Raw genomic sequence first — 17,627 nt, 5'->3', positions numbered from 1 at the left:
ACACCCCTGCCCTCAAGGAACTTTCCCTTGAGGGGGTAGCGCATTGACACAACGCATATGGCCCGTCTCGGCCGCTCGCTTACTGTGATTTTCTAACATTCGGCCATACTGACTATGGTCTGTCCTCAGACTTTACATTTAATTTGTCGTTGAAGCTAAATTTTAATTGCCAACGTAACACAATACCGTTGTACTGTTTACGATCGACTGTGGACACCATCGTATCCCTTATCGACTCGGAGCGCACTTTGCACCCTTTAATCAACATCACCCTACCTGAGACACACGTTGTGCCCGTCTGGTTCGATGTTAACTTTATTGAAGGTACCGTTGCACCTGTACTTGTGTCTGAAGACACACGTCGTGTCGTGATGCACGTTGCGTCCTTTCCCTTTTGGGTTGAAGAAAACCCGTTGGTTCCCCATCCTTGTAAAATGAGGGCCTTTACCCTCACGTCAGAGCCGTTGCTCCGATTCGGTGGTGGTCGGACTTTACCTGGTCGCCGGGTAAACTGTCCCCTCTCCACCTCGTTCCCTCGCGTTCGAGGCCGTGCAAACCGAGGCCTTACACCTTGGGCTTTTCCTTTCCTTTCTCTTCCTGTAACATAGTCCAATAAATGTGAGACATCATTCAATTATGTAACTTGGCTTCTACTCTACTTAACGATACTTTAATCAAAAAAAGGATATAACACTTTTCTACGGGTCATCACACGTCGTGGTCGTCCCCTTGGATCGTAATCCACGGTTTGATTCTGTCCGCTGCAACGACTTTTCGTAGTCGTTTTACCCCTTCTCTTAGGTCTTCCACCTCGTAGCGGTCGTTTGGCAGTACCGCTCGAATACGGAACGGCCCCTTGAATTTCGGTAGTAGCTTTCTACTACTTCCTGTTGATGGGTCACTGGTAATCTGTACCAGCACCAACTCGTCTACAGTATACCTGCGAGCCTCCTTCCTCGTCCGGTCATACCGCTCTTTCTGTGCCTTTTGTTCCTTGGAGATATGCTTACTAATATCCCTCCTTAAGGCAGTCAAATCTAGCTGGTCCATTTCTTCTTGTACTGCGCTCAATATTACTCCTTCCGCTATCGCCCTTGTGTCACAACCGATCAGTGCCTTCATCGGTGTGGTGTTAATACTTTTATTGTGCATAGTGTTTATGGCACTCTGCACTTTCTTGACCTGCATGTCCCAGTCCTGGGGGTCTTGGCCTGCTGCACTTGTTGCGAGAGCGTTAACAATCGTTTTGTTATATCGCTCGCATTGTCCGTTTGCTCTTAGCGTTGCCACTGCATTTAATACGTGCTTAATGCCGTATACCTGGCACAATGTGGCGAATCTGCGCGATGTGAAGCTCGTTCCACGATCGCTAATTATTCTCGTCGGCACACCGAATAAATACATAAGGTTCAGTAAAACCTTTTCGGTGTGACGCGTCTTCGTATCCTTTACTGGCTCCACGATAGTGAATTTTGTAAAGGCATCCACCATTACCAGCAAGTATTTATTGTCCCTTCGGCTCGTCTCAAACGGTCCCACGTGATCAATATGTAACGTGTGGAACGTAGTCGGTATTTTTTCTATCGGGTTCAACTTGCATTGTTTCTTACCCGCGGTGTGCTTATAATACGCACAGCTCAAACACGCCTTCACGTATTTGTCAGCGAAGCGCCGCATACCTGCGAACCAGTACTTTCGTTGAATCCGTTCTAAGGTCTTTTCTGCGCTCAGGTGTCCGGCGTCATCGTGACACAGTCTGCATACCTGTAGCCTCGCGTTCTTCGGGACAACCCAAGCCGTTTTATTGTCTGGCAGGCGACGGTATAACTTATCTTTCTTCAATACATATTCCGTGAAGTAATGTTTTGTCTCCGTCGATCTGTCTTTGTTGGCGAGGACCGTCCGGATGCGTGCCAATTGTTCGTCTTGAATTTGTGCCGCCGTAATCCAATCGGCCTCCGTGATGTCAACGTACGCAACCTCGAGGGTGGTCGGCTGAGGGTTTCGGCTGAGTGTGTCCACATGTGCCATTCTCGACTCTGGCCGATACAGAATTTCAAAAGTGAATTCCTGAACCTCTAACCACCACCGACCTATGCGTGGCAATAAATCTTTTTTCGAGAAGGTCGTCCTTAGCGCGTTGCAATCCGTTACGACCTTAAATTCTATCCCAAGCAAGTAAACCCTGAAATGGCGTAGCGCGAAAACAACTGCCATTGTCTCCAATTCGTACGAATGGTAGCATCGCTGATCCGCTGTCGTCTGTTTACTGAAGTATGCAATTACTGCCATATTTCCATCTTCTTGGTGCTGCAGAATCATCGCTCCAACACCTAATGAACTAGCGTCCGTATGCAGTTCAGTTGGTCTCATCGGATCAAAAATGCGTAGCACCGGTCGCGTAATTAACTTTTCCTTTACTTGTTGAAAAGCTTCTTCTTGTGCCTCTTTCCATTGCCACGGTACATCTTTTCGTGTTAAACGTGTCAACGGCTACACAAGCGTTGCGAAATTCTTTATGAATTTTCGGAAATAGCTAGCCAGTCCCAGAAATTGGCGTATCTGTTTTACATTTCCGGGCTGTGGCATTTCTTTTACGGCGTCTATCTTCCGTTGACCCGGCCTCACTCCTTTCTCACTTATTTCCCGTCCCAGATAATCAATGGTCTCCTTGAAAAAAGAACATTTCTCCAACTTAAGCGTTAAGCCATGTGTTCGAAAAGCTATCAAGACTTCCCGAAGCCTAGCGATACCCTTTTCAATGGTCTTCGACGGAATTATCACGTCGTCCAGGTAAGGAAATGCCGTCGGTCCTTTCAAAGGGCCAAGGACTTTGTTGATCAACCGTTGGAAAACTGCTGGCGCGTTCGTTAACCCAAAGGGCAACCTTAAAAACTCGTAGTGTCCCTCCGGTGTAATAAACGCTGTCTTTGCTATTGAATTTTCGGCGACTGGAACTTGATAATAGCCCGTGAAATAGCGATTTCCTTCTAACCTATCTATCTGGTCATCGATAAGTGGTAACGGGTACCTGTCCTTTATGGTTATCGCGTTTAATCTACGATAATCTACGCACATTCTAACGTCTCCCGTTTTCTTCTTCACTACCGTAATCAGACTTGCATACGGTGATTCCGATTCCCTAATTATCTCGTTTTCTAGCAAGTCTGTAATCATGTCTCGAACGGTTTTCTTCTCCGGTTCTGCAAGACGGTATGGATGATACGCAATCGGTTCTTCCGTGAAGCATTTGATCTCTATCGCCGTCGTATTCGTCTTTCCGAGATCCCTCATCGACGACGATACGCAATCGCGGAATTCTTCAATTAACGCAACGTATAATTTTCGTCCTTTCTTTCCGATGTTACCCAAATTTAAATTAAAACTCGTTTCCATAACAAAAATATCCATCGCTGAAATTATCTGGGGTTTCTTGCAATTTCTCACATCGTTGAATGTTAAATGCTTTCCCTGTTTAAACATTATGACATGATCTTGTTGAAGAAAATCTCTTCCAAGTATTACCTCGTGCGCTGTATACTCGTCGGGAATAACAAATGAATTTACATTCGCAACTACATTTTGGACCTTCACCGTAATTGGAGCAATTTGATCAATTACTACTGATTGTCCGGCAAATCCTCTAAATACTGTTTCTTGTGTAGGTTCTGATTTTATCAGAAACTTCTTATTTATTTATTTATTTTTAACATTTACTTGGGCTTATGCCCAAGATGGCGTATCAGGGGAGGCGCCCCCTATATTGCCGCATCTTAACTTAACTTACATACGCAATACAGTTCAAATATTCAAATATTCAATACAAAAATACAACGGTAGCAAAACTAGCGGTAGATTTATTCGCACGCCCCGCTTTTCACACTCCACATCCTTCTCCAATCCAACATTTATCCCCTCCCTACGTTATCCTATTACTACTTTTTAATTTAAAAAATTTTTTTTTTTTTTTTATTTATAATATTTAAACTTAGCACTCAAAAACAACACTTACTCCTAGATTCGCCTCAATAGAACCCCTTTCCCGGTCCAGGAAGACAGGTGCCACTCGACATAATTCTTCTCTTTTCTACTAAATTACCTTTTTCAGTTTGTCTAGGAATCTGGAGATCTTTTTTAACACCCCCAGATCCCCCCCCCAATACCATACCCTGCACGTCCTTCCCCTCATCGTACCCCTTATCCAACAGATAGTCGTTTAACCTAGTTCGATCTTCATAATACAAATCACACTCCCATATAACATGTTCCAGACTTTCGATACCCCTACCACACCTACAATTTTGATCCATTGTCAAATTTTTTCTGAACAGTGACTCACCCAAATTTACATGATTCGATCTAATTCTACTAAGTCTTACTAGGTCCCCTCTATCCATTCCCTTAATGCTGTCGAACCAAGGTTTTTTAGCCCCTAAATTGTTATCCTCCGATTTAAAATACTTAATCCCTTTGTAGTCTCCTATCCTTCTCGCTCTTTCATGGCTCCTCAACCATGCACAGTCCATAATGTAATTAACGATATCCCTTTCCACTATCCCAAACTCAAACCCCTCTTCTCCCCTCGTGGCCTCCCCCGCTAACGCGTCCGCCCTTTCATTTCCCTCGATTCCCTCGTGACTCGGGACCCAGGCGAAAGCCAGACGAAAGCTGCTCTTCTCTTTGTCCCATCCCCTACCTCTCCTTGCATCTCCCTCCTCTAATATTAAGATCTCATCCATTATTTTATGGGTCCACGCATTGTTACCTATCTTCCTCCCCAAACCCTCAATTTTTTTGAGTACACTGGCTGAGTCTGAAATGATCAAGAATTTTAGCCCCTCATCTAGTTCCTGGCACCGTTTTACCGCCTGCAGGATTGCGAAGGCCTCCGCGGAAAAAACAGACGTAGCCCTATTAAGGGCCCAACTCTCCTCCCTCCAGTCGGCATTTCCCATTTTAACAGCAAGCCCTGCTCCCACTGGGTCATAAAAGTTGCCTTTAGATCCATCCGTGTAAAGTTCAACTACTTGACCCGGATCTTCCCCCTCCCATATGGACTGCTTCAATTCCCTTAATAAAACCTCATCCTCCATTTGAGACCCTTTCCTTCTTTTCCCCACCTCCCACTCCACCCTTAGCTTATTGTCCTCTAAAAAATCTCCTATCCTATTTCTTTGATGTCGTCTCATATCCCCTACAAGTGCTTTATGGGTCAGCCCCTCCGTGTTAGGCCAGGCTCTTGCCCAAGGATCCATCTGCTCCTCTAACTCTTCCTCTCTAATTACCACGGTTCTTAACAACCCCTCATACACTAAACCCTTCCCCTTTATTCTTTGTTTTAATATGTATCTTTCCAACAGGGCTTCCACCCTTGACTCCAAATCCATGATTCCCGCTTCTACATTCATTAGATTTATGGGCGTCGTAATTCTATAACCCATAGCTATCCTAATGCCTGCATTATGTAACTTCATCAGCTTGTCCCTTGCCTTTTTGTTATCCCAAAAGAACAGGAACAAACCATACTCCATTACTGATCTCACTAACCCCTTAAAAAACATCAACATTGTCTCCGGTTTCACCCCTTTCTTGATACCCGCAATAAATCTTAGAATATTGATTCTTTTTTTAACCTTAGTTACCACCATTTCGATTTGCTTGTTAAAATTTAAGGATTGATCCAAAAATAAGCCCAGAAACCTTACATACTTTTCCACCTTTACCCCTTCTGCACCGATTTTCACTTCTCCTAACGCCCCTGTATTTACCTTCCCTTTCGCAAAGTTCACTACATTAGATTTGCCCCCAGCTAAGTTTAAGTTAATTTTCCCCAAATTTTCTATCAACACGTCCAGTGCCTTCTCCATTTGTAACTTATTTTCGGCAAAATCCTCCCCCTCTACATATACCACCAAATCATCCGCATACATTAATATTTTAACCCCGCAATCAGTAATCCCGCTCCCCAACTGCGTTGTATAGCAATTATACAGGAGTGGGCTCAACACCGATCCCTGTGGTAAACCCCTATTTATGTTCCCCATAACATTGTCCGAAAACCGTCTACATACAGTGGCCTTTCTACCCCTGAGCCAATCCGATAAAAACCTACGAATCCTGCATGGACAGTTCCTTTTCTCTAACCCTTCCAGCAACTTTCCATAGTTGACATTGTCGTACGCCGCACAGTGGGACAAAAACGGCTTTCGGCGATCAAAATTCTGTAACTTCGGTTTTATTGGAAATATTTTAATGAAATTTTGGGAAGATTTTGCCTACATTATAGGACATAAGTTGTATCAATATGAATCATATTGAACTACAGGGTGTCAAAATATTCACGTATAAAGTATAACCCGTTCAATATCCTTCACTTGTTAGACATATTTTATGTTATTTAACAAAAATTTGACTCAAAACTGTTAATAACTATAATAAAAACGGATTTAATAATTAAAAAATGACAAGACATGTGTTATTATATTTATTATGATTTATACCAAATCATTCGTGAAAATAGTTACGACAATTATGAAAATTTATTATGGCATATTGCAAGGCCGAAATAAAGTTTTGGATGACGAATATACACGTCCAATGCAGTTAACTGGATAATAATCGTATCTGGTACTGCTTTTCTATCTTCGTGCGCTGCGGCCAAGATTGGTGTAATTTATTTCAATCGCCATTTTTTTGAGCAGTGACAGGTTAGGGCAGCCGTTTTTTTCTGATTCTTATAGAGGAAGGTTCACTCCTTACTACAGTAATAATCACGCCCTGCACAAGTGTGCACATTTTTTTCAAATCAAACGCAAAGTTGAAATTTTAGTTAAATGTACTTCGTTTCAATCAGATCCTATTATTTAAAAAGTTGTTAACATTTTAACTTATTTTATGCACTGAATAGAATCTATACTAATCTAGTAAACTTTGTAATTCATTTGAATTTTATCTTTCCGAGTAAAATTTATTAGAATCGTACATTGAAGTTATGGGTAATATTATCAGCGTTTCGTCTTGACGAATTTCTACTGACTTTGAGTGCGAACCACGGCAAAACGGAAGGAAATATGAAAAAACGGATTACACTACGTTAAACTACAGTTTATTCTCTATCGATGTATGTAATTAGTTTTTCAATTTTCGAATTCACGAAAATCGACTTTTGATCGCCGAAAGCCGTTTTGTCCCACTGTGCGCCGCTTCGACATCTACAAAGGTTGCCAAGACCTCCTTTCTACTCCTAAACGCCTCCTTAATGTCGATTATCAGCGTAGTTAAGTTATCTATTGTAGATCTACCCTTCATAAAACCACTCTGTCTATCGTCTACAATCCCTTCCCTTTCAACCCACTCATTTAACCTATCCTTGACCAATTTCTCCATTAGCTTCCCCAAACAATTTATTAAAGAAATTGGTCTCAGAGCTTTCTTCCCAGGTTTATCCAGGAATTTAATTATAACATTTTTCCATCTACAGGGTACCCTCCCATTCTCCTAAATATAATTGAAGAACACCAACACACACCCTAACATTTCCCTGTCCAATTTTTTTATAAAATTATACTGTATTCCATCCTCACCTGGGGCCGAGGATTTCCTCACCTCCTCCAGCACTCTACGCAAATCCCTATCCAAAAAATTTTCCTCTACATTTACCCTTTCATTCTCCTCCCTACGCTCAAAGTCCCCCACCTGTACCTTTTCTGCCCTGACACTATTAATCTCCTCCTCCCCCCCTCTATTGGTTCCCTCTTGTTACTGAAAGAAGATTTTTCCAATTTCCTTGTTCTCTAGGGCCTCAATTTCCCCCTCCGACAAAAGCCTACACCCATTTTTCTCAATTCCGAGTCTAATCTGTTTTATCTTCTTCCACGCCTTCCCCGAGCTCGTGTTGCAGTCAATCGAGCTTGCGAAATCATCCCAAGCCTTCCCTTTCTTAAACTCCACTGTATTCTTCATCTTTTTGCACGCCTCCCTTAACTCCTCCCAATTTTCTTGGGTCGGTCTTTTAACAAATTTCCTAACCGCCCTTCTTCTTTCTATTTTAAGATCATAACACTCCTGATCCCACCATATTTGTTTCTTTTGTCCGAGCTTTTTCTTTTTCCCAAGCCCCGTACCATTCCTTCTTTTACTTCTCCCTGTGCTGCGCCCATTCTCTCTACCACCCCCAGCTCCTTCAATTACTCTTGCTATAGCCTCCGTTAGTTCATTACACCTAACATCTACATCACAGTTCTCCCATCCCTCCCTATTCCATTTCTCTTTTAAAGCACCTCCCTCTTCAGCCGACAGTATTGTAAAAATGTTCCAGTTAATACTATCTTCCCTATACTTTCTAGTGCTCCCACGGTTCTCTACTAACCTATCCACTTCAAGGTCTCCAAAGAGCGAACCTATCACCAGGTGGTCGGAGCCCAACGTCTCATTTTCTTCAAACACTTGCGCCAGATCCGCAATCTGATGCGTTCCTATAAACAAGTCTATATTCAACGCAGGCCTACCTCCTACTCCTATTCTCGAATTAGTAAAACTATTTATAACAAACATGTCATTCTCCCTCACTACTTCCTCCAAGAGCCTACCCTCCTTACTATCCACCCCACAATTCCACAACTTGCTTCTAGCATTAAAGTCTCCCATAAACAAAGTTTCCACCCCATCTTTTTTATTTTTAAATAACCCGTTCCAATCCTCCTTATTCCATGCACCCCTCGGACTTCTATATATTAGAAACACCTCCCATGTTTTATTTTCCACCTCAAAAGATACCCCCAAAATCTCTCTGTCATCCCCCTTCCATACCGCATTGTCAATCACTCTATATTTGATATCCTCTTTTACTAACATCGCTAAACCCCCTCCCTTCTTGCCCTTCCTAACTTCCTTACGTATTGCATCTATCCCCTTTGTTCAGCCATGTTTCTGTTACCCCAAATACACTAAAATTCCCGATGTATTCTCTCAGTTCACCTATCTTTCCCCTGATGCTTCTAGCGTTCCAAATTCCTAGACACCACTTACCCTTACTATTTCCCATCGCCATTTTTGTAAATTTTTTGAAAACACTCCATCAAAATCGCCCCTCGTCCTCCACCCATCCTTCTTATAATCGGGGCACCTTTCTTCCCTTCCCATGAGAGGTTTCCAGGAAGAGATAACAATCTACAAAATATTACATTTCGTATCATATATTTTGATGATTCAATATTATTACAACAAAACGCACCACACCACATACCCTTCACCCACAAAACAAACACAAAAATATCTTTCCCCTTAATAGGGTACATTACTGTGTATAAACTAACATACCTATAGTAAATCTTTGTTTCCCACTTACTGTGGCTCTCACACCTAACATAACGCAACCTTCGCAATATATCAGTACCAGTTGAGTCAGTTCTTCCAGTTTCAAAAACCCTTCGCTTCAGCTCATGTCCCCACCACTTCTGCCTTGAATTTAATTTGTAACTGTAAATTAACATTCGCAATACCTCCGAAATTAACATAACCGCAAAAATACAGCTCTTATAAACAAAAACAGTACCGATACTCATGTAATAACTCCCAAAAATGCACTTAGCGTCAATACAAAGGCTTATTACTAAAGATCTAGAGACACACACCTCATAAACGACCTTCTTTTTATAACTAAAGCACCTAACAGTCCCTACAAAGTCACTCCCTTCAAGATTATCCCACATAGTTGTTATCCCCCCTTCCGCCCCTTACTCTTCCTTCAATTCTCTGCATGGGATCTTCAATTCTGCTTCTCCTATACTCTTCCTCCTGATGGAACTCCTCTTCAACCTCCCTTGCCACCTTCTGTCTCACTTGTATGGCTATCTCCTCCAGTTTTTCCTGTTGCGCAATCCTTGCCTCCTCTAACTGTTGTGCCCTTTCCCTTTTCCTCCTAAACTTCTCTTTTGTTTTCTCAGGGATTGGCACCTCCCAGTGCGGCCTGTGCTGGATGGTATTCCAGTACGCAAATTCTTCCTCTTCTGATCTGGTATTCTTACTTTTTTTATTATTAATTAACATAGCTTCCATTTCATCTTCGTACCCCTTTTCTATTATCAAGTTCAATAAGTCGTTTAGGAACTCGTCCTCCCTCTTCTTTCTGAGTTTTTCCACCAACTCTCTATTGGCACGTTCCTTCATTCTGCTACTCTTCTTGACTGCTCTCTCCACAGGCAGCCCGTTCCCAAAAGTGTACTCTTCTTCTACCACCTCCTCGACATCCTCTTTTTCTTCTTGGAGGCCACCATATCTGTTCACCGATATGAACCCTGCCTCGGCCGCCGGAGCTGTTCTTGGAGAGGCTCTAGAAAATTCACCTGATGACGAAGGTCTACGGGTCTCTACCCTGTCCGCTTCCGACAACCTTCCTCTTCCTCTCCCTTTTCCCCTACCACTCAGCATGTTTATTCTCATATTGTTCAGGGTAGTTTCCCATCTTCTTTTTTCCATTATAGTCGGGTCTACTTCTTCCCTTGATTCTTTGATAGAAGCCAGCTCCGCTTCCAGCGGAACTTCCTTCCTCTCCCAGCAATCCACTCTACTCTTTGGTAGTGATGGGAAGTCTCTACTCCCTGCGTCCCTCCTCATTTCCTCTTCATTCCATACCTCTCCCAGCTGTCTAGCCACCGTTTGTCTGGCGGTCACGTAATCGACATTTTTATATGCCATCACCTTTTTCACCGCCCTCTCCCTCTGGTACATCCAGCATGTTCTGGCCAAGCTGGTGTGCGCCCCACCACAATTTAAACACTTCGGGGATTTGTCACATCTCCCATGCTCCTTACTCAAACACACCAGGCATCTTTTTTCCAGCATCTTACACTGATTCTGGAAGTGCCCGAACGCATAGCAATTATAACACTGCTTAACCTTTTCAATATAAGGGTGTATTTTCAACCCTATATGTCCCTCCCCTAACAGTAACTCAGTGGGCAACCGATCCCCTTTAAATTCAATCCTTATAGCTGCTCCTTCCACCCATTCCACCTCCTCATTTCGAATCGTTTTCTTCTTAATTCTCTTCAGTGTATACTCTCCTTGGCCTGGTCCCATTCAAAAATCATCCCCTTTCTGATCCTCTTCCTATCCGGCACAAAAGCATGGAATGTCGATGCATCCTCTTCCGCCATCCTCAAAATGACGTTAGCAGCCGCCATCTCACTAAAAGTAATTTCGGCCCTACTGTAATTCACCATTCTAAAACCTTTTAGGGAACGCGCCTTCATACCCAACAATTTATATATTTTGATCATGTTGTGTTTTTTAGCTTTGCTTGTGTTCTTTTTTTTAAGTAGCATTGCTACTACGTATTCTCTGCTACTAAGCTCTTCCTTATAATATTCTTTTTTCTCACCTCTGTTTTGTCTTTTTTCGACGTAGTTTGCTCCTTCACTTCTTCCTCTTCTTATATCGCCTTTCTTCCCTTCCTCAACAACGGTTTTCTCTACAATGGTGGGCTTCGCAGCGGTAATGGCTCCTTCTTCACCTGCCACGTGCCCTGCATTTTCCACATTAATATTTAAAAGGTCTTCAACATCTCTTTTATGCTTCTTTTTACCTTCTGACTCTTGTTCTACCGATTCCTCAGCGCCTCGTTTTCTGCTTCTCCTGAATTCAACAACTTTTAACTTCCTTTGTCCCTTGTATTGCATTGTATTTAAGTTTTCTTGGGCATTGCCCAAGATGGCGTTTCAGGGGGCAACGCGCCCTATATAGCCTAATTACAAAAAGCGCCAAATATAAATGTCCAAAACATCATACACTTCATTCCATACCATAAGTTAAAAATAAAATTACATACTCGGCCTGTATCATAATACATCTACCCTGTACATTATAGTCTTCTCATTACTGTCATACCTGTTGCATAGGTCATTATACTCAACTGTTTTATTGTATTATATTTCTCTTTGTATTCAAATGATTTTCCCCAGTTTGTTTAGGAACCTGGTAATGCGTTTAATTACTCCAAGGTCACCCTCCATTAACATTTCTATTACATCTGATCCCACCGAGAAGCCTTTTGATATCAGGAAACTATCTAGTTCCTCTCTGCTTTCCCAAAACCTGTCACATTCCCATATGACATGTTCAATAGACTCCAATATAGCACCGCATATACATCCCTTTGTATTGGACAGATTCTTCCTAAATAATGATTCTCCCAGATTAAAATGATTAGACCTAATCCTGCTTAGTTTAACTAACAAGGGGAGGCCACAACCTCCGTCCCACCGATTTTGATCGCCTTCAACATATAGGTTGGGGGTCACCCAAAAGTCACTTGTGTGAAAGGGTTGAGGTCACTACGCCTTAGTTTTTTTTTAAATCGAGGTCAAAGGTCATAACGCCGGATCGGTTTTAGACCTAGAGGGATTGGTAGATTGTTCAAAAGCAAGCAAATGTTATTAATGTATACCCAGTCCGCAAATTAATAGTTTTCAAGTAATTGATGAATTACTGATTTCAACGCGCGACTTATATACCTAAAGGTATAACATTTGTTTCAACCGAAGCGGTGGCGTAGTGGTTGAGGCGGTTTCATGCAGAACCTAACGTTGCGCGCTCGAGTCCCCCTTTACGTACTATTTTTTTTTATTCAAACTAATAAATTAAAATACTTTTAACAATAAAACTTCAAGAAAAATAAAATGTTCGATCTCTTCCCTTCTCTCTCTCTCTCTCTCTCTCGCTTTATTTCACTCACTCTCACTCACTGATTGTTGTAATTCACCTTCACAATGCATCGGGTATTAATTGTCATAGAAACACTGACAATGAAAACAGATGAACTTCCTGCATTCTTCTATTCACATATGCATACTTTGGCATTAGTAGAATACTGCACGTTTTGCTATCAGCTACCATAGTGAGCTTCAGTGAGTGATATTTGTGTTAAAAGTATGAATATTGACACGGTGAGCACGGATGAGAAACACCCCTCAACAGGTGCGTGTGCAGATTTTAATGAGTTTTTCACAGAAGATACAAAAAGAGAAGTGACCGATACTGTACATTTTTTTGTCAACGCATTGAAATGGATGGGCGAAATACGTTCGAAATGGATGGGCGAGTGCATCTTGCAACGGTTTTGGGAAATGCAACATGAAATGATGTTTGCTGATGTACCACATTTGTTGCACGAAGAAGAAAAACATGAAGATGAAGCAGAAGAAGAAGAAAAAGACGCCGATATAGATGTATCTGTTTCAGAGATGGAAATGCTGTCTGACGACAATTATGAGCCGTAAAAAAAATTAGCTTGCGCAGGTACACCTCTTGATATCAAAATAAAGGCGGTAACTTTGGCGAAAGAACATCCAAAATGGAATGTTCGAACACATCGCTTATCAGCGCATTTAACCCTAATTATGTGATCAACACGGATCAAACAAGTTGTGAATATCGAATGAATATTCGACGTACCTTGTCCTACAAGGGAGAAAAAAAGACGCTTGTTGCGGTAGGTAGTGTTAATAAAGTGACACATTCATACACGGCCCAATATTCAATAACGGCTTCTGGCAAATTGTTGCCGAAAGTATTTTTATGTTTACAGGAAGTCACCAATAAATTCGGTCCTAGAGTGGCGGAAGAAGTAAATCAGCTAACAAATATGTATAAAAACTTGTATGTTACGTGTTCGAAATCCGGGAAATTAACAACTGGCATTTACAAATTGTATCTTCAACATGTTTTGAAACCTTATGTAGAAAACAATAAATTCTGCTTAATATTTGATTCGTGGGGCGGACAGACTGACATGACCATTTATGACTCCATGTTCACAGACGATCAGAACCAACCGACTTGCACGGTAAAAATTATACCGCCGAAATGCACACCCTTGTGCCAACCGTGTGACGTTTATTTTTTCCGTCAAGTAAAGAACTTTATTTCAAAATTTCAAAATTGCAGTACACTCCTCGAAACACAGCGAGAACTTCACAACCGAACTGATTCCATAAAAATTCATAGTTTAATACATAATCAGTTGTCGGCACCAATATTCCAGGCGATGCTATCCTACGCATGGTATGCATCAAAACTGATTACGTCGAGACGTGTATTCATGAACGTCAATCAAATTTGTTTTCCTAATATTATTGTGCGGGAGAAGTGCTTATGCGCCAAGGTGGCTTTTATCCAATGTGCTTGGTGCAGGAAGTTCATCTGTTTTCAGTGTTTTTATGACAATTATCACCCGATGCATTGTGAAGGCGAATTACAACAATCAGTGAGTGAGAGTGAGTGAAATAAAGCGAGAGAGAGAGAGAGAAGGGAAGAGATCGAACATTAATTGAAGAGTGGTTCTGCAAAACGCGGTAAGTATCAAAAATACAAATATTATTTTATATTTCTTGAAGTTTTATTGTTAAAAGTATTTTAATTTATTCGTTTGAATAAAAAAAAATAGTACGTAAAGGGGGACTCGAACGCGCAACGTTAGGTTCCGCATGAAACCGCCTCAACCACTACGCCACCGCTTCGGTTGAAACAAACGTTATACCTTTAGGTATATAAGTCGCACATTGAAATCACTAATTCATCGATTACTTGAAAACTATTAATTTGCGGACTGGGTATACATTAACCACTTGACATACAATGACGTCTCTGAGACGTCATCCATTTCATGTGCCATTGTAGACTCTGACGTCTCCGAGACGTCAAGAACTGTTTTTGGCTAAAACCGGACAGTATATTATTGGATTAGATGTTTCGTTCGTGCATCGATGCTGTTTTGTTTAGATTGTTGAAGATACATTCCCCCTCTCAACAGTACCGATAACAAAATCGCATCGGCAAGTAGGTCAATATAAAAAATCGCAATGAAAACGGTAATCAGTATAGCAGTGAGCTCGCACGCATCTGAATTTTGTAAAAATCAGAAATAGTTATATATTGGGCACATTTTCCTGAACACATACCTGCGACAAATAAAAAGCAACATCCTGCAAAAAGATGCCATGTGTGTATGAAACACAATATAAGAAGTGAAACGACTTGGCAGTGTAAAACATTATTCCACTACATATTCCTAAATGCTTTGAGAAGTATCACACGTTAAAAAACTATTAAATTATTATTTTATGGTATTAATTAATTATCAACCTTATTAAATGTTATAAAGCATGTAAATTTCAAAATAAAACATCCTGTTTCTGAGCTTATATATGAGTGTTCCTAAATGGCCAAATTAATTGGTATTCTACGGACGCGTCGACGCGCATTTTATTTGTATGTCAAGTGGTTAATAAAATTTGCTTGCTTTTGAACAATCTACCGATCCACCTAGGTCTAAAACCGATCTGGCGTTATGACCTTTGACCTCGATTTAAAAAAAAAACTAAGGCGTAGTGACCTCAACCCGTTCACACAAGTGACTTTTGGGTGACCCCCAACCTATATGTTGAAGGCGATCAAAATCGGTGGGACGGAGGTTGTGGCCTCCCCTTGTAAGTCTCCCCTTCCTAGGCCATTTATCCCGTCGAACCACGGTTTTTTTGATCCTACATTATTATTTTCCATCCTAAAATACTTTACTCCCTTAAATTCCCCTTTTCTTTTTGCTCTGTCAAAATTTCTAATCCACGCGCTGTTCATTATATAGTTCATGACATCCCTTTCCACTACCCCATGTTCATACGTCTCTTCCCCACATGTGGCCTCACCCGCTATCATATCGGCTCTCTCATTCCCTTTAATGCCCTCGTGGCTGGGGATCCATGCAAATCCTAGCCTGTTGCCTGTACAAGGTAGGTCAGGATGTTGTTGTTCCGTTCTTTTATACTCAAGTTCCAAGTTCATCATTTCATTTACAATTTTCCTTATCCACGGGTTATTGCCCACCCTTCTAGTATACCCCTTTAGTTTTTTTAAAACACTGGCAGAGTCCGTTAAAATTACTACTCTGCTCCTACCCCAATTCGCCCTTGCTTTTTTAACCGCCTGTAAAATTGCAAAAGCCTCCGCGGAAAACACCGCAGTAATTTTGTTTAAGGACCAAGACTCTTCATACCATTCCCCATCCCCAACTCGGTATACCATTCCTGCACCGACAACCTCATTAAAGTCCTTTTTTGACCCGTCCGTAAATATTTCAATTACCTCTTCGTTGTTTATTCCCGGCCACAATCTTTCTTTAACTTTTTCGGATAAACGGGAGTCTGAAAAAATAGATGTTTTCCTATCCTTTCCTGATTCCCAATCCACTAACATTCCCCCGTTTTCTAAGAAATCCCGTTCCCTATTGCTCAAATCCCTATCTACCCTTTCCTTCAAGATTCTTTCAGCTATTCCTTCTGCTTTGCACCACGCTTTCGTCCATGGATCCCATTCCTCTGTCCCTACCTCGTCCCTTACAACCAGTGATCTCATAAGGGATTCATAGACTACCCCTTTTCCCTTAGTTCGCTGCCTCATTACAAATCTCTCTAATAGGGCCTCGGCTCTAGACTCCAAGTCCATTATACCAGCCTCGATATTCATGACATTTATCGGTGTAGTTATTCTGTATCCCATAGCAATGCGGATTCCCGCATTATGTAACCTCATAATCTTTTTCAGCGACTTTGTATTATCCCAAAAATAGACAAACAAACCGTATTCAATTACCGATCTTATCAAGCCTTTAAAAAATATCAACATTGTTCCTGGTTTAACCCCTTTCTTAATACCCGCTATGAATCTAAGAATATCCAACTTTTTTCTAACTCTATCTTTTACCATCTCTATATGTTTTCTGTAATTTAGCGCCCTATCCAAAATCATTCCCAAAAAGGTAGCTTGTTCCTCGCTTTTTATCCATTCCCGGCCTATCCTAAACTCTCCTTCCTTCCTCTTTTTATCCCTTGTCCTTGTAAAAATAACTACTTTTGATTTATCCTCTTCCAAACTCAAACCCAGTTCTTTTAGATTATCTAATAAAATATCTACTGCCACTTCGATTTTTTCTTTCATATTACTTATGTTGTCCCCTGTTATGTAAACCACGATATCGTCCGCATAAAGTAGGATCTTAACCCCCTCCCGTTCCATGCCTCTACATATTTCCGAGGTATAAATATTATATAGTATAGGGCTCAATACCGAGCCCTGTGGAAGTCCTCTCTTAACCCGTCCATGTATCGCATCTCTATATATCCTACTACACAAAGCTGATCTATCCTTCAACCAATTAGATAAGAAATTGATTAACATTATAGGGCACTTTCTTTTCTTCAAGAGTTCTATCAATTTTGCATGATTAACATGATCATAGGCCGATTTAACATCTACAAAGGCTCCACATGTGTCTTTTTTCTCCCTGAAACCCCTTTTAATATCCATGGTTAATGCGACCAGATTATCCATAGTAGATCTACCCTTAGTAAAACCACTTTGTCGATGATCCACAATTTCTTCTAAAACCAAACGAAACCACTATCAAAAACTCCCTAAAGGCCTCCTACTTCTAATCACGTCCGTTCCCTACGGTTGCCACCGTGGAACTCCCATCCTCATCTTTCCCTCTATTGGATTCTCTCGCATTCTCCCTCTCCCTTGCCAGGAATTCAAAGAATTCCTTAACGGCAACGTCCGAGTCAAGAAATTCAGCT

General features: G+C 41.4%; 1 protein-coding gene across 1 annotated transcript; it reads right to left on the bottom strand.

Annotated features, from left to right (window-relative positions):
- Window positions 1-9,681: 9,681 nt before the first annotated feature.
- LOC123988191 lies at window positions 9,682-11,224 on the bottom strand. Its single transcript, XM_046287330.1, has one exon. It carries the CDS (start codon window positions 11,077-11,079, stop codon window positions 9,700-9,702), a length of 1,380 nt encoding a protein of 459 aa, XP_046143286.1. The 5' UTR covers window positions 11,080-11,224; the 3' UTR covers window positions 9,682-9,699.
- Window positions 11,225-17,627: the final 6,403 nt, after the last annotated feature.

Source organism: Osmia bicornis, chromosome 10, assembly GCF_907164935.1.
Source record: "Osmia bicornis bicornis chromosome 10, iOsmBic2.1, whole genome shotgun sequence".
NCBI lineage: Eukaryota > Metazoa > Arthropoda > Insecta > Hymenoptera > Megachilidae > Osmia > Osmia bicornis.
This window is presented reverse-complemented; position numbering and strand designations above follow the sequence as displayed.

What these genes read in the sequence shown, in the direction of transcription:
- LOC123988191 (XM_046287330.1), bottom strand. Translation starts at nt 11,079, where the DNA reads ATGGGACCAGGCCAAGGAGAGTATACACTGAAGAGAATTAAGAAGAAA.